The sequence below is a fragment of the Pteropus alecto genome, unplaced genomic scaffold, assembly GCF_000325575.1.
Source record: "Pteropus alecto unplaced genomic scaffold, ASM32557v1 scaffold44, whole genome shotgun sequence".
Lineage (NCBI taxonomy): Eukaryota > Metazoa > Chordata > Mammalia > Chiroptera > Pteropodidae > Pteropus > Pteropus alecto.
This window is the reverse complement of record NW_006436812.1, coordinates 8570326-8593442: the sequence shown is the minus strand read 5'-3', so window position 1 is coordinate 8593442 and position 23117 is coordinate 8570326. Positions and strand designations below refer to the sequence as shown.

The following is a 23117-nucleotide window of genomic DNA, read 5'->3' as shown; positions in this document are numbered from 1 at the left end:
GCAGTGCTCTGGTGTGATTTCTCTGGCATGGAAAGGCAGGAGAAGTGTCCTTCCCCCCGCAGTTATGAATCAACCTGCTGGCAGAGGTGACCTCATGGACCCCAACCCAGCCTCCTAGCCACATTTCAGCACCTTAAGGTCTAGGCCTTTGGTATCTGAGAGTGTCCACCCTTGCTTCTGAGGTGCCATTTCTGCCACCAACATCAGTGCCGAGGTCTCCCCTCTGCTTTGGGGTCTCATGCCTATGGAACTATATCATGTCCATTACTAGCCAGAAGGCAGTGCCATAGATAGGTTTTGTGGAGTTTGCATTTACATCCCAGTCTGGCTACTTATTTGTAGCTTCCTAAGGAAGTCAGTTCACATTTCTGAGCCTGTTTCCTTATCCGAAAATGGGAATATTGTCTCTGCCTCACAGGATCCTTGTGAGAGTTAAAAACATAATGCATACAAAGTGCTTAGCACAATGCCTGGCACAGAATGCCTCTAAACAGACTTATCAAGACCAATTTGCCTCATGTTCTCCTAAAATCTAACCCCCTTTTGAGTATTTCAGTATCCTTTTGAGTATCCTGAATGTTTAATTGTATTTAAATATAAATTTTTAACTAAGTAAAGTTCAATTCGGAGAAAAAACTCTTTAGACAAACAGGCTATAAATTCTTTGTAATGTTCAAAAGTATATAAAGTAGAAAAGGACACTTATAGGATATAAAACAAGCTCATTGTTTTTGAAACACTGCAAATGTGACCAATACTTGGTAGACCTGCAACGGCAGATACACTTTAATGCCAAAAAGGTTGGGGGGATAAAAAGATGGTACACCTGGATAGATACAAAAATTCTCTAAAGGGGGTTGAATTTTAGGTAATCTGGTCATGAAACAAATTGAGAGCTATTTGCTTCCTGCCAAATAACGAGGCCAGAGGAGAGGTGGCTAGAAATGTCATGCTGGAGAGACAGCTGAGGCTCAGAGGGATCTTGTCCCAGGCAGTCCTCCACAGAGGCTTTTTGATCCCTTGATATTGCCATCATTTTTCCAAATTGTTCCCCTTTCCCAAGCCCTCCAGAGAGGCCGCCACCACATCTCCAACACTTGGTGACCTACCTTCCCATCCCCCACCAGCCCAGTTGCAAATGGTGATTTTCTGTTTATTGCTCAAAAACAAAAATCCAGAAGCAAAAGTGGAGAGATTGTGGGTTGAGGAGACGGCAGGAAGGGGGTAAGGGCTTTGTCTCCGCTCTCCATTTCATCCATCGTCTTCTGACCCTCCAAGGCCCAGGGGTTAAGGCCTGGGGCCAGAGCCTTCATGGCCAAGGGAACAGCAGACCTCTCAGGGGCAGTCCTTGTGGGGTACCCTGGGCTGGAGGGGTCCAGGAGTTGAAGGGAAGCTGAGTTCTGCCAGGGTCCAAAAGCCAGTAAGGGGGGGGGGGGGGGTAGGCCCTTTGTTTGGCAACTGAGAAGAGGAGGCTTTGGGCGGCAGGATGCTGGTTTATTTACTCTAGGGTCCCCAGGGCCATCAAAGCCCCCTCATGGGACCAGGAGACTATTTACACAGTAGGGAGGAAAGGAGCCAGGGACTAGGTCCTGTACTCCCCCCTGCCCAGAATGAGGAGGGGAGGGGCGTCTTGGGTCCTGCAGCCTTAGTCTTGGGGTTCAGATGGAGACTTCATACTCCCGTGTATCCTGGAGACAGAGAGATGGAATCAGTTGCTGGAGTGGAGTGGGGATGGAGGAGGCAGCCACATGGGAGAGTCCACAAGGAAGGAGAAAGACTAGGTTTTTAAAGTGATATCACTAGTGGTTTCGGAGCCAGGAAGTGAGAATGGGGCTGAATCTGGCCAACGGATATGTTTGGTTCATCCTACAGTATCTTAAAATCAGATAAAAATCTGAATTTCTGGATTGTCTTGAACAATGTCGCTTGGGCCTATTTCTACTATAAACTGGATGGGGCAAAAATTCAATTAGCCATAGTCCTCACCACTCCCTGTTATTTACACCTGACTTGCTTTGTTCATTGATGTGGCCTCTGAAATTCTCAAGACAGATATTACAGAGACCTTGAGAGAAGGTTATGGAGTCCTGGGGAAGCTTAGAGATGTGGCGCTCCAGGGGTAGGGGAAAGACTCACCCCAGCTTCATAGAGTGGATTGCTGAAGTCTGATTCCACAGTGATGGGACTGTAGGAATGAGAGCCTGAGAAGCCAAAGAGAGATTTTCCCTGCAGCCTGGAAAGGGAGGAGATAGAGAGGCTTATCAAGAAGTGAGCTCCCAACCCCGCCTCACCCAGGCTGTACCAGGCAGGCAGGATGTCTGCCCTGGCCAGCAGCTCCCTGAGTATGGTACTTACTTGGTGTAGTATATGTAAACACCACTGCCGAGGACAATTACCAAGCCTAGGGGCAGCAGAATAGCCAAGGCGAGGTTCCCACCCTCCAGCTGCCGTGATGGGTCTGTGGTCTGGGTCACTGGGGGGAGGAGGAGAGGCCAGTGAGCTGGGGCTGGGCCCTGAACCCTGGGCCTCACCCCTCTGGGGCCAGGCCTCCTGCCCCCAGCCTCTGCCTTGCCCTCCCGATTCGGCCATGCCTGGGTCTCCACCTGTGCCCTCACTGACCTTCCAGTTTTCGGTTGTCCTGGAGCTCCTCATAGGCCACTGCAGGGAGAGGAGGGGGAGGGGACGGGGTCTGAGCCAGGGAGGGAAGGAGGCTGGGTAGAGGGCTGGGAGCCCAGTGGGGCTGGGCTGGATAGCCTGGTTCTCTCTGCCCTCTGCATAACCTAAACTTTATCCTTCCCTTGGTGAGGTCAGGGGAGGAAGAGTCAGGGCAGGGCCTTCTTTCTCCTTCTGCAGATCCCTAAAAGTTCAGGATTCCTAACTCTAGGCAGTCTAAATCAATTAGGTCTGTAGAATTTGTCAAAAATAGAGAAACAGACTTATCCAGAGGGCAAGGGACTTCCAAACCAAAGCCCCTTCTACTACATCCCTTAGGATAATTCCATGACCTTGAACTTCTCCAGGACTTCTGGATATACCCATGAGGATGAGAACCCATGGGAGGTGATTGGGGAGCTTGGCAAGGTTACCATTGGTCTCAAATATGCTACCTGAATTTCTTGGCCCTGTCACTCCACAGACACTGCTGTGCACCCCCTCCTGCCCTGTCTGCCCAGGCACCTTTGCAGAGTGGGGGTTGGCTGGTCCACTGTGAGGGGTGACCAGGCACACAGGTGATGGTGACCTCGCCAATGAGCTCAAAGCCTTCATAGCAGAAGAAGCGCAGAGACTCGCCCGCCTGGTAGTGATGCTTATACAACGTCTGATAGCCATTCTCTGGCACCCCGGGGTTCAGGCACGGCTCGTACTTCACTGCGGGGAACATGTCAGTCATGTGCCAGCTGCACTGCTAGCAGGCCACCCAGCTACCCTTCCCAGGTGTCCCCAGACTCACAGGCGCATTTGGGGACCCGGTCACTCCACTTGGGCGTGCCTGTGTCCCGGCTGTAGCAGGTGAGTACAGACGCCCCCTCCAGGCTGTACCCTGGCAGACAGCGGTACTGGACATGGGAGCCAACAGGGAAGCCAGCGTCTGAGGTGGTACGATGCCCATTGGTGATCTCACCAGGGTCAGCACAAGTCATGACTGTTGGCAGGCAGGTAAGGTCAGTGGGGGCTAGGGCTGTAAAAGATCTCCCAGAAGCTTAGTGCTGGGAGAGGCCTGAACCCATTACTTCCCACTATTTCCTCAGAATGAACAGAGCAGAAGTTAGAAAAACTTAAAATTCAATCCATTTTACATTTCAGGCTTCTTCAGGAAAACAGAGTGATTGGGGCAACCCAGGCCCTCACCAGGGCGAAATTTTAAATATTTAACCACTGTACCAGAGCATAGTAGCCACATCCCAGCAGTGTCAGAGCTGCATGGCAGATTGCTAGCAGAATAGCAGTTGCCCCGCTCATTCCCATCATTCTCAGCCCATTTGGTTCACCAATAGTGCCTGCCCAGCCCCTGCAGGCGTTTGAGTTTACGGCTTTGTTGTGGATGAGTCACAATCATAGCCATATATAGACCTGTGCAAGGCCTCTTGCTACATGTTTTACAAACACAATATCATATACCCTGATGGTCCCAAGAGGTGTCGATGTCTCTGTCATCTGCTTCGGGGCCCAGAGCTCAGGGCAGTCAATGACTGGCCCACAGTCACTCAGACAGGGAGTGGCAGAGCTAGAACCACTCAGGGTCTCAGCTGCAGAGTACTGGGCTGAGATTCAGAGGTTTGGGTCTCAACTCAGTTTCAGGCTGACTGTGCTGCTTTGGGCAGGTTCCTTCCTGAGTCTGGGGCAGCTGGGCCAGACCCTAGCCTTTCTGGGCCCTGCCTCCATCCCTTCCTGTGTCTGTCCCTGTCCTCTCTGGGCTCCAGACTGAACAGCCTATGAATCCTCTCAGAGATAGGGAGTTGTGTCAACCTGAAAGTTTTCCTGTGTTCAACCCAAATTTTGCTTCCTGAAACTTAGGCTCACTGGCCCCACCACTGCCTCCAGGGGCCAGGTGCAAGACCTACAATCTCATATCCTTGTAGCACGCTTCCCCAAATTGGGAGAAGGTGACAAGCTGCCACCTCTTTCTGCTGTTCTAAGAGATAAAAACTCCCAGCTCCTTTAAATGCCACCTCCTCTGTGAAATCTCCTGCTCGCCCCTCTTCCCACAGTCCTTCATACTTATAGCAGCTACTACTTACTCGCTGTTAAAGCGCACCAGGTACTGTGTGGAAAACTTTTCATTTGCTCTTCACAACCCCCTATTCCTACTTCACCGATGAGGAAGCCAAGGCTCAGAGACATTACGTACCTTGTGGTCACCGCTCTAATATACTGCGTTGTTTAACTATCTGTCCCCTTCCCTCCATCAGGATAGGGAGAGGCCCCATTCCCTCCACATAACCCCAACCCCAATCCAGGATGGGGCTTCAGTGACTGCCTAGGCCCTAGCAAAATGACTCCCTGTAATGTCACGGTTTAGCAACCAAGGGCCTGGCGCAGACCTAGAACAGAAAGCGCAGCCCAGACTTGATGGGGCCGGGTGGAGGAGAGATGGAGCTCAGACTGGGCAGAGGTGGGGCCACGAAATGCTGAGGAAGAGCCCAGAACAGTGCAAGAGAGAGGGATGCGGCCCGGAGGAAATGAGAGTGAGGCCCAGAGAGGACAGTTTGGGGGCACAAAGGAGCAAAGGAGTGGAACCCCAAGGGGATAGGGGCGGGGCCTGAGGAAGATCTGGGCTGACCCAGAGCGAAGGGATGGAACCGCGACAGGACAAAAAGGGACGGAGGCGGGGCGCAGAGGGGAATGGGCGGGGGCTAAGCGAAGCGGCGACACCCCGAGGGCAGGGGCGGAACCACGAAAGGATTAGAGTTGGGCCCAGGCTCACTCTTTTGGCAGGCGGGCGGCGCAGCGCTCCAGGACAGGTCCCACTGGCAGGTGAGAATGTCGGAGCCGAGCAGCTCGTAGCCAGGCTCGCACTGGTAAGTAAGCACCGTGCCCCGGATCAGGTCGCCGTGGGAAGCTGTCCTCCAGCCCCACTCAGGAGGTGGCAGTTCGGGGCACGTGTCGTTCCTCGGGACCTCTGCAGGGGAGAGACAGGAGTTTGGAGGATGTCCTGCGACTCACGGCGCCCTTCCAGCCTCGGGGGTCTCGCTCCTGGGAACTCTGGCCTGCCGGACCCCTGCCCATCTCGGGACCCTATACCTCGGTACCTTTGAAATGCAAAACGAAGCCCTGGCCAAGGCCTGGGTTTGGGGGTCCCGGCGGAGCCTGGAACTGCAGCGTGAGGTCGGGCCCAGAGGAGAGGAGGCGGCGGCGCGGTTGAGGTCCCCGCAGCTGGGCCAGGACTCGGGTGCTGGGACCGTCCCCGTCAAATAGTGTCAGCATGTCTCCTTCGCGCACGTTCAAGCTGCAAGGAGTAGGACCAGACATGGGGGCTGGGCTACGATCCGGTTCTGCTCAATCCCTAGCTCAGTTTATTAGTAACACTGCCTATTCTCCAGTCCCACCGCACAGTCCCTTACCCCAAGTTCTGGCCCCGCCTCAGTTTTGACCAATTATGGGCTTCTGCTCGATGCGGGTCTCTCCACCCTGCCCAACTCTACGCCCTGCCTATGGACCTGCTTTTGGGCCACGCCCGCCCCTCATTCTGTCCAGTTACATGACCATCTCATAACAAATCAGCTCACTGGATTTTCCCCACATCCACACCCATACCCATTTTAAGTGCTGGTGATGATGCAACAGTCTGGGTCTGGGTGTTTGGAAATGGCTCCAGAGACGGCCTCAGAAACAGCCCAAGAGTGAGAGACACAAGGCTAGAGCCGCTTTTTCACAATAGCCCCCGAGGAAGGCTGCATTACCCCATTTACTTGGGCAAGGCCGCCTGGCTAATAAGTGATTTGTACCTAGCTCTCCCCAACAACCCACACCCCCATCCTGAACCTTAGGCGTGGGGGAGCCACTTCTTTCATCAGACCATATATTTATGGAAACGTGTAAATGTGGGAGCCAGCCGGGCTCGAAATGCAGGCTGGTGTGTTATACCACTCTTTGCTGAACCCATACCCATTGCACCCTCTGTGGCTCCCAAACGTACATCTCAACTTGGAGCAAGATGCGCTTCTCTTCCTGGACATGTAGGCCCCACACGCAGTCCTGGCCGGGGCTATAGCTCTGGGGCCAGTCCGGAGAGAGGACCACACCAGCTGGCTCTGACAGTTCCCCTCCACACATGGCTAGGGTAGAGGGGGTGTCAGATTCAGGACCCAGGTGGATAAGCAGTCTCCATTTCAGCACAGTCCTCACCACTCCCAACCGTCTACACCAGACAGCCTCACAGGTTTCCTATTATCTATTACCCACCAGTGTCTTGCTGTGCAAGTCCTGCCGTGCCCAATCCTCAACACTGCCTGTAATTAACCCCTCTCACGCTCCACCCAACCCATGACTTAGCCCAACTCTACTTCTAGCTCTTGGAGACATTTGGGTTGTGACCGCTGGATTCTGTAATAAGAATTTGTTTAGCTAAGAAAACTGAGTCTCTGAAAGGGACAGGGATTTACCCAAGGCCTGGACTTATTAGGTTTAGATATGCGGATCTCCTTCTTGAATGGCCTTCCTAGGATCCCCAGCTCCGGGGGTAGTCCGGAGACTGGAAGACTTGCTGGGGATATGGAGGGCTCACCCTTGCAGGCTGGCTCGGTGTCATTCCAGTGGGGTTCTGTGGGATCCACACATTCAATGGCATTGGGAGGGCCAGGGGGCTCCAAGGCATATCCTGGCAGGCACGAGAAGGTAGCCAGCGCCCCTGGGCGGTACTCAGGGTCCGTGGTGGTAACATTGCCATGTGCCAGGAAGGGGGCGAAGCAGCGATCTTCCTCAAAGGCTAGAAAGGAGTCAGTCACAGAAATTAAGCATTAGGACAGGCCTCAAGGGGTCTCAAACTGGGGGACTTGGGCTGAATTCAAATGTTTGGCTACTCAGTGGACTGTTTAAAATTGAATGCCCTTGGATTAGCTTTTGTTTTCCAATTCTTTCAAAACCCTAACACTCTTCATTCATACATCTCTGTTACCTCCCCAGCTTCTGGAAGGAAACCTCTAGGCTACCCACCTTTCTACAGATGAGAAAATTGAGGTCCACAGACAAAAAGCCACTTGCCCAATGTCACACAGTAGGGCAGTGGCAGAACCAGCCTGCTTGATTCCCAGGTGGAAACTCATGGCACTGGAAACTGCAAAAGACTAGGAAGGAAAGGCTGCCTTTGGAGAACTGGTCCATGTAGGTGTGTTCTCTCCTCAAAAACGGCAGTTGAAAAAAAAAAAACAGTTGGATTCTGATAATCCCTGATTATCCATACTGAGGCTAGAATCCAAAAGTGCTGCAAAAGCTACTGAGTTTTTACTTTGGACTAAGTCAGCAAAAATGAACATTTGTAAAACATTTTTGTTTTTGCCCACCTGATCATACCTTAGCTGTAAAACTATCTGTAAGATAAGACTTAGGTGTCTATGGTACAGTAGAGGAATCTGAAGCTCACGAAGCCGCAGGCCTCAGAATTCTCTTCGCACTCTCAGAATCTAATATGCAATTTATTTTTTAGATTCACTGTCTATTTTATTGTTACTTAAGCTGATAAGGTGTCATGTTCAAATTCTATCAGGGCCCAGTGCCAATTCCGTTTCTCTCTTGATTTATATTAGGAATTAACCCCTCCCATCTGTGAGCATTTCACTTTCTTTGTCTCTCTCCTGCTACTGTTTGCACAAATCCTCTGCTCCAGCCACACTGAAATTGTTTCCCAAATATACCAGGCCTTTCTCCACCTCTTCACCATTGCTCACACTGTTCCTTTCACCTGAAATGCGAATTCCCAATCTCCCTCTTCTAAAACTCTCTCCATCCTGTAAGGCCCAGCTCAAATCTTGCTCTCCCATGATCACTGACCACCTTGTTTCTACCTGTCCTGCATCCAATCCCCCTTCTTCTGGTAGGTAAAAGCATCCCTATTTTAATTTTGGCACACACACCTCCGCCCCCCACTTTACTCCATGAGGTTCAGGTGGGGCCAACTTCCCTTAGCTATAGCGATTGGCTCAGGAAAAGACACATGACCTAAGCTAGGGCAATGAGAGCATTTCCTGGCATTTTTGCTGAAGCTCCTAGGAAAGCGGTATGCTTTCTCTCTTTCTGATGGAGTCACTAAATTGATGGCATGTCAGTCTGGAACTGCTAAGTCCAGCACAGAGAGTGCCTGTGAATTAAGCCAACACAGAGGAAAGAACTGAGAGATTAAGGTAACTGGTCTCTTGGCTTTGTACCTGGATCCAGACATATATGAAGCTTAAATAGAAAAGGCCACCTCAGTGAATTAGAAGGGTTCCTTATGAAGGAAGGGGTCCCTGTAGATTTGGGGTGGAGGCAAGTCAGATTTCAGGGATCCAAATATGGAGATGAGCAGGGATAGAGTATGTGCTTTTGACCATGTCTGGGGATCAGGAAGAGGGGAAGGTGCAGGAGTTGGGGTCCAGGGGGAGGGGGTAGGCAGTTACCTTCAAATCGGAGGCTTAGCAGTAGCGGGTTGGCAGGTGTCTCTGAAAGCAGTTCCACATAGAGGGACTGGGCATCACTGATGAGACCCCGCTCTGGGACATCATCCATGTCAGAGTCATAGATCACTGGGGACAGGGGACTGCCCCCTGAGCGCACCATCAGCCTGGGATGGACAGAAGGGTGGCCATGAGCTCAGTTTCCCCCTCAGAAGCTGCCTCACCTTTTGCCTGCTCTTCTGACTTATTTTCATAGGTATTATTTTCAAACATTAACTATATGTCATGTAGTTTTCTAGCCTTTACACATTTTATCTTGTTTAATTCTCACAAGAACCCTTGAGTCAGATACTATTATTATCTCTCATTTTATAGAAGAAGAAATTGAGGCACAGAAAGATTAAGTAACCTGCCTAAAATCACATAGCAGCTACTGGCAGAGCTGAGATACCAGTTTGTTAGGTAAAGAATGATAATAATGAGGATGACCCTTGCATACACATTTATATTGCTTACTGTGTGCTAGGCACCATTCTAAGCACTTTACATATCCTAATGCATTTATCCTCACAGAAACCTTAAAAGGGAGGTACTATTATCTCCATTCTGCAGATGAGGAAACTGAGGTGCAGAGAAGTTAAGTGATTTGTTCAAGTTTACACAGCAATACTCCCTTAAAAAGGAGAAGGACTAACCTGTGTTTGACACAGATCCCAACTGGGATCCACCCCAGGTCTGTCTGATTCCTCACCGCAGCCTCCCAATTTCCCTGAGGAGGGGACCTCTGACCTAAGGCTCAGACTCTCACCGGTCATTGTCTTCATCCAGCGAGACCCTTTCGAAGTGCAGGTGCAGCCGGCGTCCTTCAGCTGCTTCAATGACCCAGCGGCACGTGAGGTTGGGCCCTGCAGCTCCCCCAGGCTCAGGGGACACAATGCGGCCCAGAGTAGCATTGTGGATGGTGCCACCACAGGATGCTGTGGGCAGAGGAAGAGCAGGTTAGGGTAATTTGTCCTCCCATTTTCAGAGCTGTTGCATTTATACCTTTGACTGAGACCTGGTCTCAGGATGGCCTCTGCCCTACAGGCTCACCTAAGAGGACAGGACCTTTTATAGGCCACCACACAGGTAGGAACTCTGCCCTGGAATAGAAAAACCCCAGGGTGCACTTTCTGCCAAAATAAAGACTCCCCAGATGTGGACATGCTGGGATGGGGCTTTATGGGGGATCCCCCAAGTTGAAGCCCTCAGATGGAAAATCTTCAAGTTGGGATCCCCAGGATGAAGACTCTCCAGGATAGAGACCCTCCAGATATGGACCCCAAGAATGGTTTCCTCTAAGACGAGGAGTCTCCAAAAGAAGAAACTTCCAGAATGGTGACTCCCCAAGTGGAAACCTAGGTGGGACATCTCCAGATGGAGACACCCCCAATGATGGAGACTCCAAGGATAGAGACCCTTGGTGTAAGGAGCTCCAGATGGAGACCCCAGGATAGCAACTCTTCAGGGTAGAAACCCTTTCCACATGGGTGTTCCGCAAAGGTGGACACCCTCAAAATGGGATATCCCAGGACAGAAGCTCCCACCTATTATGGCAGGGTACTCACCGATGCAGCTGGGGGGTTCACCGCTCCAGGCTGGCCGGGTGCCATTGAGGCAGACGACGGTCTCTTCACCCTGCAGCTGATAGCCTGAATCACAGTGGAAGGTAGCAGAGCCCCCAGGGTGCAAGTCTGTCACGCTCACATCCCCATGGGCTGGCCGGGGTGGGAAGCCACAGCTCAGGAGGTAGGCTGGAGCAGGAAAAGCGGGGAGAAGGAAGACTCGTTTTCCCATGCCACCCTCTCTCACCAGTCCCCCCAGCACTTTCTCTCCTCTTTCCAGGACCCTCTAGGGGTGCAAACTGGCTCTATACTGGAGTCCTTACATGGGCCTATTGTCTCATGAAGAAGTAATTTCAGCATCTCTTATCTCCCTTAATCTTTGTAATCTACCCACTTGGGTCCTCATTTTATAGATACCTGAGACTAAAAGAACTTCTGGACCCTAGCACTCATTTGCTGTATGACCTCCGGCAAATCAATTGACCACTTTGAACCCCATCCAGCTCTAATAATAACAAATAGTATTTGCAGAGGTTGTTCGGCTTCCAAAGTGAGTACACACAGTGCTTTTGAGGTAGTCAGAGAAAGACTGTGACCTATTTTTCATACGCAGAAAATGAGGCTCCGAGTTATTAAGTGCCTCAGAGCATTTTCTCCCCCTACACACACAGTGGACTATCCTTCACTGAGATGCACTGTGGCACTACACCCTCGGTTTTCATCCGGAGGAACCAAATGAAACTCCTTTAGGAACTTCGACTATTTTGGCATTAAAGACCTAGTATTCAGTGCTCCCCAAATGAAAGTGAAGAACTCAGTAAAGCTTTGCTTTCCTTTAGAAACTGTTTTGTCTTCTTTCATGCTGTGAGAACTGTGTAATCTCTGTTTCTGCACTGGCTACTAGGAAGCTCAGAACCAGACTGAGGCTTATCTCTCTAGTAATAGAAGCTTGCGCATTCACATTCTATTTTTTCAACTTTAATAAGCATTACTTGGTACCCGTTTTTTTTTATTACTTATTCTATTTAATTTTATTGTTCGAATTCTTTTTTGAAAACACCTGAATTTCTTGTGGAATCCTCTGGGATAAAACAAATAAATAAAAAGTGACTTGGTAGTAAATGATGGACTCTGAACTTGATCCTGACAGAGCTCTGTATGTCTATTTCAGACTGGGCAGGATTCATCAAGAAGGGCTTCCTGCAGGAAGAACACCAAAGCTGGGTGTTGTAGGAGGGGCAGGCTACAGTTAGCAGAGGGCTTGGGAGATACCTGCTTGCCTGGGCTTTTGCTTTTTCTGACTCTCTAACTTTAAGTGAGTCTGTAAGAGACTGGTCTCTGTCTATATTCAAAATTCAACAAGCAATTCCTTGGCAGGATCCTGGGGACACAGAGATGAAAAGACCCAGGCTCTTTGGGTCCACAGTCTACTGAGATAGATGGACATAAAAACAACCTTCTAGAACATAGTGATATGAATAAATGTTAGCCTCTGTGATGGCTCTCCATGACCAATAGAATCAAGTCTGAATGTTTTAAATTGACATTCAAGCTGGGTCCTGCCCAGCACATCCAGCTCCAGCTCTCGGCACCTATGACCCATATATCCTACGTAATATAGTTTTGTGACTCTTTATGATCTCACGTCCATGTTTTTTCACATTACTGTTACCTGCAAGGCCCTCTCCTGCTCTTTCTCTTATTTCAAGGAGTAAATAAAGTGCCATCTCTTCCAGGAAGTCTTCCTAACCGTTCCCCTCTCTAACAGAGTTAGCTGCTCTCTTGCCTATACACAATCCTGCACACATAATTTTATCATCATATTAACCACTGTCTATTGCCATATGAGACTGAACTAGGCCTTATTTATTTTGTCTCCTAAAAGCCTGGCTTAACTGATCAAACAATGCAGCCAAGAGGCAGTGTGGAACAGTGCAAAGAGCACTGGGTTTGGAAACAGGCAGATCTGAGTTCCAGCTCTAACTCTGTGACTTATTAGCTGTATGACCTTGAGCAGGTGACTTCACCTCTAGGGCCTCTCCCCTGTAAATGGCAATAATAATCCCTATCATCGAGGATTGGCCTTAAAGTTAAACAAACAAACACACAAAGCACCCAGCATACAGAGAGTGCTTGGAAAATATTAATCACCGCCCCCAGCCTCAATTAATAAATGAATGGGATTCAGGGACTCAGGGATCTGACTTCTGACTACAATGAAGTTAGCTCAGCAATCCACATAATCTTTGAGTCTTTTTCTTCCTCTCAGAGATGGATTTGACAGTGGACACCCAGAGTTGCTATGAGAAGCAAATGAAACAATAGTTGCTGGACTTGGAGTGAGGTGTGGTGGAACCTTTGGCCTTTCAGAGAAGCTAATGAGGCCACTCTGGACCAGAGGCCCCAGTAGGGTAGATTGGGAAGGGCTAAAACAGTGCTTCAGTCCCAAAGGTGCCTGGAGAAGCCACAAAGCAGGAAAGACTGAGGCAGGTAATAAAGGCCAATTTATGCAATAGCCCCACTTCCCCAATGTTCTACTTAGCCTGGAGAGTCCTATTTTCAATGCCCTAGGGAAATGGCTGTTTAAAGAAGGAAGAAGGAGCCATTCTGTAATATCTGAAGTCCAGCCCTCTGCCCTGAGCCCTCAAGGCATGCCCTTGCTCCCCAACAACCAAGTCCTGGTCTTTCTACAAATAGTCCTAGTACTAGGTACCTCCATCTTGCGTATATGAATCCCTGGGGTGGTTCCTGAGCAGAAGCTTCAGGAAAGGCTGGAGAGGGTATAAGGAAGGGATTTAAGTTGTATGTGTCCTGGGTAAGGGATCTGGGGTCAGCACAGTTATAAGGAAGCAGGCGGGGCCATTAGGTGATGTGAAGAGGACATTGGCTCAACACAGTTCCCTCTTTGTTTCTGAGGAGCATAGGGAGGCACTTTGGAGAGGCAGCAGTGTCTGGAACGGGACACAGTGTTGGGCCCCTTGCCTTATGCACACATGTGTGCTAGAACATATATGTGCACTGTGGGAAGGTTCCCTGTATGCACAGGAGAGTGAATATACACATGTGTGTAGGTTGTTTGTGGGTGGATGCTCATGAATGCAGCCATACACAGATACACCACCCTTTCCTGCCCTGAGAAGTCAACAGGATCTTTCTAGGTCACAAATCTGAGGCTATCACTACCCTGCTTAAAAAATTTCAAAATGTCCTTCCACTTTTCTTGCAGGAAAAGGGAATCTGAACGCTTCATGGAAGCTGAAAAGGCCTTTCATGATCCAAATCCAACCTACCTTCTGATGTGGTCTCTTAGCCTACTTCTCCCACCTTCCTTTCTGGGCTTTTACTGTAATAGCAATGACTGATATTTTTGAGCTCTCACTATGTACCAGATGCTATTTTAAGCACTTGACATGTATTAAGTCATTTGATCATCCTAATAATACTATGAGGTAAGTATTACAATTCTCATTTTTCAGATGAGGCAGTGAGGCACAGACAGGTTAAGTAACTTGTCCCAGGATACATAGCTAGGACAATTCTATCTTCCATGCTGAGTTACTTCAGCTCCTTAAGGGGGTCACATTTTTTCTCCTCTCTTGGTCTTGGAATGTGCTTTTTCATCCATCTAGACATCTCCCTTCCTCTTTCTCTCCCTCCCACCTTTCCCCTAGCTAACTCATCTTCTAGATCTCAGCTTAGTCATCACCTCCTCCAAGAAGTTGTCCCTATATTCCTTAGGAGAAATTTAGGTCCCTTTGACGTTTGCTCCTTCTGCCTGTATTTCCTCCATCATAGGGATATGGGTCCTTATCTCATTGAATTATAATCACCATAATTACTTGTCCAACCCCCTACCTAGATTCTGAGTTCCTTGAAGTCAGATTTACATGTGGCTTGTTCATTCCTTTCCCCAAGGCTAACACAGGGCCAGTATGAAATGAGCATTTGATAAACATTTGTTGAGTGAATGAATGAATGAATTGCCACTTGGATATGTGCACAGGTCTGAGATAAGTGTGTACAGTTCTCCCCTGAGGTTCTTCCCCCAGGGCACTAATCAGGAGGAAAAGCCTCTGCCATTGCCCTGTGCTTGGAAGGTTCCTGGAAATGTCCCCTGCCCTTCCACCAGCACACCGACTCCTCACCCTGATAGTGGATCCTGAAGCCACTGCCCCTTGGGACTCGTGGGCTCTGGAAGTGCAGAAGCAGCCGATTGGTTGGACTCCGAAGGACCTGTCCTTCTCCCAGCATGGAAGAGTTGGCCAGTAGTTGCGGGGCCAGGCCTGGGGATCCCCCACCAGCCAGCACCAGGAGTTCTTCCTCCCGAGACAGGTTCAGTGTCTGCACCTAAAGAAATCAGACCCAGACCCACCAGGGCAAGTCAACCAGGGTGGGTGACCCCCTAAATCCCCCACCCCTTGCCTTCCTTTCCCCTGTATGTGGCAGTCCAAACACCATGGTGACATTGGCCAAGTTATAGAACTCCAGTCTTTGTGATCATCAGAAAACAGGTTCTCTGGTTAGGAAACAGGTTCTCTGGCTCCCAGGTCAAACCTATGCACACCCCAGGACCCAGAGAAAAGGGCTTGAAGGTTTCACAATAATATGCTTAAGTCCACTCACCTGGATTTCAATGCCATAGCCAGGGTAGACATGGATGCTATATGTGCAGTCCAGGAGTCCCAAGGTACGGCTAGCGCTGCTCCCTAAATCTGGAGACTCCACATGCCCTTCACCCTCGGAGATGTTGTTATTACACAGAACTAAAGAGATATAAGTAGCTGGGCTTGAGTAAATCCCTGTGCTCTTGCCCTCCCAGCCAAGCATCCCTGGGGGGGGGGGGTTTCCTTATCTATCTTCTCCTCAGCACCCCTCACCATCTGTATCCAATCTCCCTCTCCCATGCGTGCCCAGAACTGTAACATGGATAAAACACATAGAAAGGTACATAGTAAGGGTATATAAATGCTAGCCTTTACTATTAGCAGAAGCCCCTCTCGCATCTGTACCCAGACCCCATCTTTCACACCTTCCCCTAAGCCTCTCCCCCACCCATAACCTCCTCCTCTCCCACATCCGTGCTCTTGGACACAACAAACACTATCCCCTTTCAATCGCCTCACCTGGGTTGGTCACCGTGGTGGTGACAGTTGTCGTGGTGATGATGGTGGTCGTGGTCTCCTCTTCTCCCTCAGGCCCTAGGGGCAGGCCTGGGGAGGCAGGGCCGGGAAGGGGCGGGGCCGTAGTTCCTGGGGGCGGGGTCAGCAGCTCTGGCGCGGTGGGGCCTGCCCCCCTACCCGCCTTAGGGGTTACCGCTGTTGTCAAAGGCCCTGTCCCTGGCTCAGTGGCCCGTGGCAGGGAGGGCGCTGCAAGAGTCTGGCCGGCTGGAGGGGTGGCTAGTGTGGGGTCTGGATCAGATCCTGGGACAGTGCAAGGGAAGTCAGGGCACAGAAGGAGCAAATTGGTGGGCCTTGGGTAGGGAGCAGGACTGAGGGAAACTGGGGGTTCCCCACTGAACCCAAAGGCCTCCCCCACAAGATGCAGGCCCCCCACCTTAACCTTCCCCACCCAAACTCCCGATCTCCTCCCAAGGCTTCCACAACCTGACACCTTCCCCCTACTTCTCTTCCCCTCTCCACCGCTGGGCCAGGCCCTTTCCACTCTGACAATCTCCTTGAGCCTCTCTCTCTGCCTCTCCATTCAGTTATGGCTCCTCTCCTGGTTTCCTTTCCTTCTCCTCCGTCTTGCTCTCTTTTGCTCTCTCTGGAACTCTTTATTTCTCTGATTAGTATTCTTATCACTCTCTGATTTTATGATTCTAGATCTACTAGTCTCTGTATTTCTCTCTCTTTCTCTCTCTTTTTGTTTCTCTCTCCCACTATTTTTCTGATTCTGGTTCTCTGAGTTTCCAACGGTCTTTCTCTTTGATTGTGTTTTTCTGTTTGACTCTGTCTCTTGGTAATCCTGTCTCTATTTTTCTGTCTATGCTCAGTTTTGACTCTAATCATCTCTCTCTGTCTCCCTCTGAATTTCACTGGCCTGGCTCTGCATCTTCCTGAGTTAATGTCTTTCCATATGCCTCTGTGTCACTCCTGCCACTCTGGGAGCCTCACCCGGCAGGTAGCCCATCTCTGGGCCCCTCCTCAGCAGGGCCCCATGGAGCAGCTCAGCCAAGGCCTCCGAGGTTACCCTGGGGGTCTCACTTCCAGGTTCTGGCAGTGCCTCCTCCTCCTTCAGGGGTAGACCTAAGAGATGAAGTCGTATGAGCCCTCCCACTGCCCCATACTCCTAGCTTCTCCAGAAAGATCTTTGCCAGAGCCCTTTCTCCCTCCTCAGTCAGCTGGGCCTGCAGGAGCTCAGAGAGTCCCAGAGAGCCAAAGCCAGAGAGCCAAAATGAGAAAAGGGACTCCCGGCTGCCCCTCATGATCCCCCACCTTTCTCTCTCCCTTTTCCCCCAGGCTGTGTGGGCCTTCAGTGAGCCCTTTGGCTCTAATGAAGCTTGGACAGCACCAGCAGGGTGGAAAAGGGGGCAATGGTGCTGCCTTCATTTTTAGCCTCGGTGATGCTTTCCCCACAACTCTGCGGAGGGTCTGACAGCAATCCTAGCTCTTGCTTCCGCAGTGCTCAGCTTTCTCTCTGGATTTGTCTCTGCAGTGTGGTGTCCTCTCTCTCTCTCTCTCTCTCTCTCTCTCTCTCTCTCTCTCTCTCTCTGCAGTCTCTCTCTGGAGTCTGGCTGGGGGTCAGAGTGGAGGACTGAATATCTGGTCTCTGAGCAGTGTCTCTGTTCATCTGTCTTTGTCCATACCTCTAAGAACATTTGTGTGTACAGTGCCTGGCGTCTCTCCCAGCACTCCATCTCTTACCCAGGTACTCTGCATGTTTCTGCCGCCTCCACAGACATCTCCCCAACTTCCCCAGCCCTCCTTCCTGGATTTAACCCCCAAGACCCTGCTAAAAACTCCCCTCACTAATTTCCCCGCTTCCACTATATTGGGGGTCAGGGGCTCCAGGTACAAGCTAGAAAGCCCTGGCTTGCCTCTTCTCCATCAGCCATGCCCCTCTGCTCCCGAAGGAGTTCGGAAGGCACAGGATATTCAGAGAAAAGAGGGTAAATGACCCCGCTGGGGGCCTTTGCAGGGCCCACCCCCACGCTCCCATGTCCTTACCCTGAATCCAGGGGCAGCTCAGCAGAATTAGGAACAGCAGCTGGGGAGGCGGCGGGTGCTGGGCCTTGGGAGTCCCCATGGCGACTCACACCGATTTCTCTTCTCTGTGTCTCTCTTAAATAATCTAGCTGTCACCTTTCCTCGGTCTCCTTCTATCTTTACCTTTATTTATTTATTTTTTCCTGCTAGCAGTAAGCAAGAAAGACAATTTCTCCACCCCTTGGGATGGAGGAGCAGAACTGGGCTGGGGTTCGCCTGGAGCCCACCCCTCTTTGCCCAGTCTCCTCTGTTCTCTGCTCCGGGGTCTGTGGGAGAGGGGGCGCGGCTCTGGCTACAGGGGGTGGAGCCAAGAGGGCCGAAGGGGCCGGGTCGCCTGGGTTACCCTCTTGCTCCGGCGCCTGGGTCCACCAGGCTGGCTGGAACCCAAGCTGGAATCCAGCTAGGGAAAGGCAAGACAGCTTCCTTGGGTGGGGTCGAGGATCGGGAAGATCCCTACTGGGCCCTAGCGGGGCTTGGAGGGGAGGGGAAGGAGTTGCGGAACCTAGAGAGCCGAAGCTCGGGCACTGGAGCTGCGAGAGGGAGAAGCTGAGAAAGGTGTCGAGCCCACGTCAGATCCTGGGGACGGGCGAAGGGAGGGGCCTGCGAATTATTTGGGGGCCGGGGGAGGTGGGGTGGCGGGCAGGAGGAGGAGGAAGTACAGATGGAGGAAGGAGGAACAATGTGAGCCAGGACCGTAATCCTCACTCCCGCGGCCCCTAGGGGAGGCAAAGGAAACTCTCTGGTCCCAGCTATAATTACGCGCACCTCTCCTCGCCATTCCAGCAACATCTGGAATCTGAATCTCCTCTTCCCAAGATGCGGAGAGGAAGCGCAATTGGGTTCTCACCTGCTCGGCCCCCCAAAATGCCCCTGCCCACATCCATACGTCCCATGGGACTTCCCCTTCCTTTTTACAAAAGCTCGTGTGTAATGAGCTTTCACCTCCTCTAGGATAATGGCAAGTTTCTACGTTTATGAGAAGCCAAGGTGGTGACGGGCTGGGATATATAGAGAGGAGACCACTCTTCTGACATACAGTATGAGCCCGTCCAGTTGCCAGGGGGTTTCAACTTTGGCGTATTTTTGTTTTTTGTTTTTTTTTTGTTGTCGTTGTTGTTTTTTAATCCTGGCCTCTTTCACAACGCCTCTGAAGCACCCTTTTCAGCACCAGCGCGCGGACAGCTCTTCACGGCCCAGCCCGAGTGGGCTCCGCCCCCTGCGCCGGGGGCTATTGGCTAAAGCTGCTTTCACCATCAATCAGGCTCCCGCCTGGGGCCGGCTCCTGTGAAAACGAAGGGGAAGGAGGAGTCACAGGCCGGTCCGTGGATCTGCAGACCCACGGACAGGCCGCGGCGTCCCTGTCCGCAGTCCGCGCGTCCGCCCCGCCCCTTGGTTCGCCCCGCCCCAGGTCCTGCCCCTTCTTTTCGCATTGCAGGGAGACAGGCTGGAGGTTGGCACCTTGCCCCTTGCGCTTCACGTGGCGCCCCTTGGGGTCCCGGGAGAAGGAAATCCAGAGACCACCCCCACCTCAACCCACCCTGAGTTGCCGCTGCCACTGGGCGGGGGCGGGGGTAGCTAAGCTGAGAGGACTGCTATGGGGAGGGGTGACGTCAGGGTGTGTGGGAGCCACGGAAGTAGCGAGTAGGGGGAGAGAGAGCGAGAAAGAGCGAGAAAGAGCGAGAAAGAGCGAGAGAGGGGGGTGGGGAGAGAAAGGGAGATTGAACCCGCTGGTTGAGTCGAATGAGAAGCGAGGGCAGGGAGGAGAGAGAGAGGAAGAAAGGAGAAAGAGAAGCTGCTGCGGAGGACGACTGATTGCGGGTTCTTGGGGCTGCGGGTCCAAGTGGGGTAGGATCTGTTGTCCGGAGAAGCTAGAAGGAAAGCGGGGGAGAGGAGAGAAGAAAGAAAGGGGGAGACAAGGGTGGAGAAAGAAGAGGCAGAGGGTGAGAGAGGAAACTGCCGGAAGGAGAAAGAAGAAAGAAGGGGAGAGGTGAAAGAGGAAGGGGAGAGAGTTGGAAGGAGAAAGAAGAGATAGGAGAGAGGAGAGAGAGGTAGAAGGAAAGAAAGGGAAATGAGGGTTAAAGGTTTATGAAGGAAGAGAGAAAGAGGGAGATACAAGGCGGAAAGAAGTCCTCAGAAGGAGAGAGAACCAGGAGTGAGCATGTGGAAGGGAAACAGCCCAGGGGGTAACCAGGGAGCAGCCATGGAGGAAACTAGTGGAGAACTGGTGGGACAGAGGAACTGGGGTCTAGAAGATGCCTCAGGCCTCTTGGCAATGGCCTCCCTGCCCATCATGCCAGCATGGCCATTGCCCCTGGTCTCCTCAGCCTTAACTCTGCTCCTCGGAGCCTTCACTTCCCTTTTCCTCTGGTACTGCTATCGCTTGGGCTCCCAAGATATGCAAGCTCTGGCTGGGAGTCAGGCTGGGAGTGTCAGTGGTGGGCCTGGGGTTTGTTACGAGGCTGGCAGGCCAAGCCCAGGGAGTTCTGGGGAACCTGGGAAGAGACCCAGAACAGAAGGCCTAGTGAGCCGTCGCCTCCGGGCCTATGCCAGACGCTACTCCTGGGCAGGGATGGGCAGGGTGAGGCGGGCAGCTCAGGGTGGCCCAGGCTCTGGGGGAGGGCCAGGGGTCCTGGGCATTCAGCGCCCAGGCCTGCTTTTCCTGCCAGACCTGCCCTCAGCCCCTTTTGTGCCACGGGATGCCCAGCGACACGACGTGGAGCTCTTGGAGAGCAGCTTCCCTGCTATTCTGCGGGACTTTGGGGCTGTGAGCTGGGACTTCTCAGGGACTACCCCTCTGCCTCAGGGCTGGTCCCCACCACTGGCCCCTGGGTGCTACCAGCTCCTGCTGTACCAAGCTGGCCGGTGCCAACCCAACAACTGCCGCCGGTGCCCTGGGGCATATCGGGCACTGAGGGGGCTTAGGAGCTTCATGAGTGCCAACACCTTCGGCAATGCTGGCTTTTCTGTCCTCCTGCCTGGGGCCCGGCTTGAGGGCTGCTGTGGGCCCACCAATGCTCGGGTCAGATGCCATCTGGGTAAGTAGATGACAACCTCCTTGCCTCTCTTCTTCTCTGCCATCAGAGCATTCTAAACTGTGGTTCTGATCATGCCTCTCTTCAGAAATCTTTCACAACCTGTTGCCCACAGCAGAACTTCCTGAGCTCCTATTATCTACAAACCGTCTTCATAAGCTTCATAAGCTTTGCCATAGTCATTTACCACCTGTACTGTTTTTTCATATGGACACCTCCACATTTTGTTTCACTTATTTAAAAGGAATCTTTATAGAATGATAATCAATATTACTTGCCCTAAATAGAAAGTACTCATAAAAACAAATTTAAACTTAAAAAAAAAAAAAGCTTAAAAAATTCTAGCTAAGTAGTCTCTCTAAGACTGAAGCCTACGCTTTTGTTTAGAAGGGAGCAATGTTAGAGGGAGTATTAATGTCATGATGGCACCAAACTGAGATTTTCTTTTTGATGTTTTAAAGATTGCAAGAAAATGGAAAAGAATTTTTTCCGTTATTTAATGCCATGACCTTGTTTTGCCTAAATTCATCTCCTATGCTATCAGATGTATGTGTCCTCCTCTTTAAAGCACACTGGCCTCAGGATCAAGTCCAGATCCTTTCTCTCCTCATCTCCCATCTCTTCCCTTCCACCCTTCCCTCCCACGGTGCTCTAAATCATGAAGGACTTCTGGCTAATCCTGGCAGACACCACATTCACACTATACTCTTAACCAAAAAATGTCTTTCCCTTTTATCATATTATCACCTCCTGGAAAACTACTTAGCCTTCAGGACTCATAGTTTGAAGTGGGATGTTTTCTTATTCTCCTATTATTTGAAGTGGCTGCTCAGTTTTCTCACAGTAGTTGACTGTGTGGTCCTTGGGCCAGGAGTCATTAGTTCTATACCTCGTAGGGAGGGAGAGCCCAGCACATAATAAGTTCTTGAGTTAAATTGGACAAAGCCCAGGAAGAGATGCCACTTCCTCTAGGGAGCTTTCGCTTTTCTCTGAAACAGAACAGATTGCACTGCATTTCCCCTATCTCCTATCACTTCTTTCATTCAGTACTGTATTATTATATTCAGGTCACCTTCCAGAGAGCAAGGAGGGACCACCATTGAACCTGGTGTTTAAGATGCTCGGTTTACCCTTTGACGGAGGCATTAGTGTTGGATGCCTTGGTTTCTTTCCACAGGCCTGAAGATCCCCCCTGGCTGTGAGCTGGTGGTTGGGGGTGAGCCCCAGTGCTGGGCTGAGGGACACTGTCTACTGGTGGATGACTCCTTCCTGCATACAGAGGCTCATAATGGTAATGAGGTTCCCATTCTTCTAGGATGGATGAGGGACTAAGAGTGAGGGGAACAGAATCAGGCCCAATTACCCCACCATTTTCCGGCTGCATGACTTTGAACAACTCATATAATTTTTCCAATCACCTGTGAAATGGGGCAACTGCCTTCTTGATCAGATGACTGAAGGATTAAATTAATGTAGGTACATAGCGACGTGGTTAACAGCAAAAGACCCTGGGCCAAGACCACTTGGGTTCCTCTCCTACATCTGGCATTTACTATGTGACCTTGGGCAACTTATTTAACCTCCTTGTGCCTCAGTTACTTTGTATAAAATAGGAATAATTATGGTGCTACCTCTCATAGTTTGTTTTGATGACTAAGAGTTAATGTATATAAGTGGTTAGAACAGTGCCTGGCACGTATATACAAAATGTTTACTCTTATGAGTATTTGGTAAGTACTCTGGCATATAAGTACTTAATGTCAGCTACTCTCCTGTCTCCATCCCATGTACCCTAGGCTCCCCTGAAGATGGGCCTCGAGTAGTCTTCATCGTGGACCTTTGGCATCCCAATGTGGCTGGAGCCGAGCGCCAAGCCCTTGACTTTGTCTTCACACCAGAATCTTAAAAGAAGATGTTCCCTTCAAGACATCTGGGCTGGAAAGATGCTACACTCAAGGATGGCTTGAGTGGTAGCTAGGACCTCTTCTCCATTGCAGAGTGGGGCAAGGCTGAGGGTGGGAACTGGCTAATGAATATTGAAATACAGATCTTAAATCTTCTCCTAATTCCTGACTACTTTCATCCCGGCTACCAGCCCCAGAAAAAGGCTTGGGGCAGGGCTGCATGTCTTTTCTCATCCAGCCACCTAAGTATCTCCTTAACACAGCCATCTCCCTGGCCCTCTCT

General features: G+C 50.9%; 2 protein-coding genes across 7 annotated transcripts; one reads left to right on the top strand and one right to left on the bottom strand.

Moving 5' to 3' along the window:
- Positions 1–1135: 1135 nt before the first annotated feature.
- On the bottom strand, positions 1136–18520 carry SEZ6L2 (seizure related 6 homolog like 2). 6 transcript variants are annotated; one of them, XM_006914102.2, is made up of 18 exons: positions 17860–18520; positions 16807–16938; positions 15817–16113; positions 15317–15456; positions 14839–15040; positions 10697–10882; positions 9898–10066; positions 9093–9256; positions 7226–7426; positions 6638–6776; positions 5751–5947; positions 5426–5620; positions 3452–3643; positions 3178–3369; positions 2620–2658; positions 2356–2473; positions 2137–2233; positions 1136–1688 (listed from the first exon to the last, which is right to left on the bottom strand). In XM_006914102.2, exons 1-18 carry the CDS (start codon positions 17936–17938, stop codon positions 1659–1661), a joined length of 2769 nt encoding a protein of 922 aa, XP_006914164.1. In that variant the 5' UTR covers positions 17939–18520; the 3' UTR covers positions 1136–1658. The 6 variants fall into 6 exon arrangements, with proteins under 6 accessions (XP_006914164.1, XP_006914167.1, XP_006914165.1 ...); XM_006914105.2 differs by having other exon boundaries at positions 15817–15903; XM_006914103.2 differs by lacking the exon at positions 2620–2658.
- A 1414-nt stretch (positions 18521–19934) lies between these two features.
- ASPHD1 (aspartate beta-hydroxylase domain containing 1) lies at positions 19935–22996 on the top strand. The gene is made up of 3 exons (XM_006914101.3): positions 19935–20933; positions 22108–22221; positions 22727–22996. Exons 1-3 carry the CDS (start codon positions 20057–20059, stop codon positions 22834–22836), a joined length of 1101 nt encoding a protein of 366 aa, XP_006914163.1. The 5' UTR covers positions 19935–20056; the 3' UTR covers positions 22837–22996.
- Positions 22997–23117: the final 121 nt, after the last annotated feature.

Excerpts from the sequence above, each read along its gene's own strand:
- ASPHD1 (XM_006914101.3), top strand. The coding sequence starts at position 20,057 with ATGTGGAAGGGAAACAGCCCAGGGGGTAACCAGGGAGCAGCCATGGAG. Across the intron at positions 20,934-22,107 it reads TCGGGTCAGATGCCATCTGG|GCCTGAAGATCCCCCCTGGC; the intron begins GTAAGTAGATGA and ends TTCTTTCCACAG. Across the intron at positions 22,222-22,726 it reads GCATACAGAGGCTCATAATG|GCTCCCCTGAAGATGGGCCT; the intron begins GTAATGAGGTTC and ends CATGTACCCTAG.
- SEZ6L2 (XM_006914102.2), bottom strand. The coding sequence starts at position 17,938 with ATGGGGACTCCCAAGGCCCAGCACCCGCCGCCTCCCCAGCTGCTGTTC. Across the intron at positions 5,621-5,750 it reads CTTCGTTTTGCATTTCAAAG|AGGTCCCGAGGAACGACACG; the intron begins GTACCGAGGTAT and ends TCTCCCCTGCAG. Across the intron at positions 3,644-5,425 it reads GCCGCCCGCCTGCCAAAAGA|TCATGACTTGTGCTGACCCT; the intron begins GTGAGCCTGGGC and ends GCCTGCCAACAG.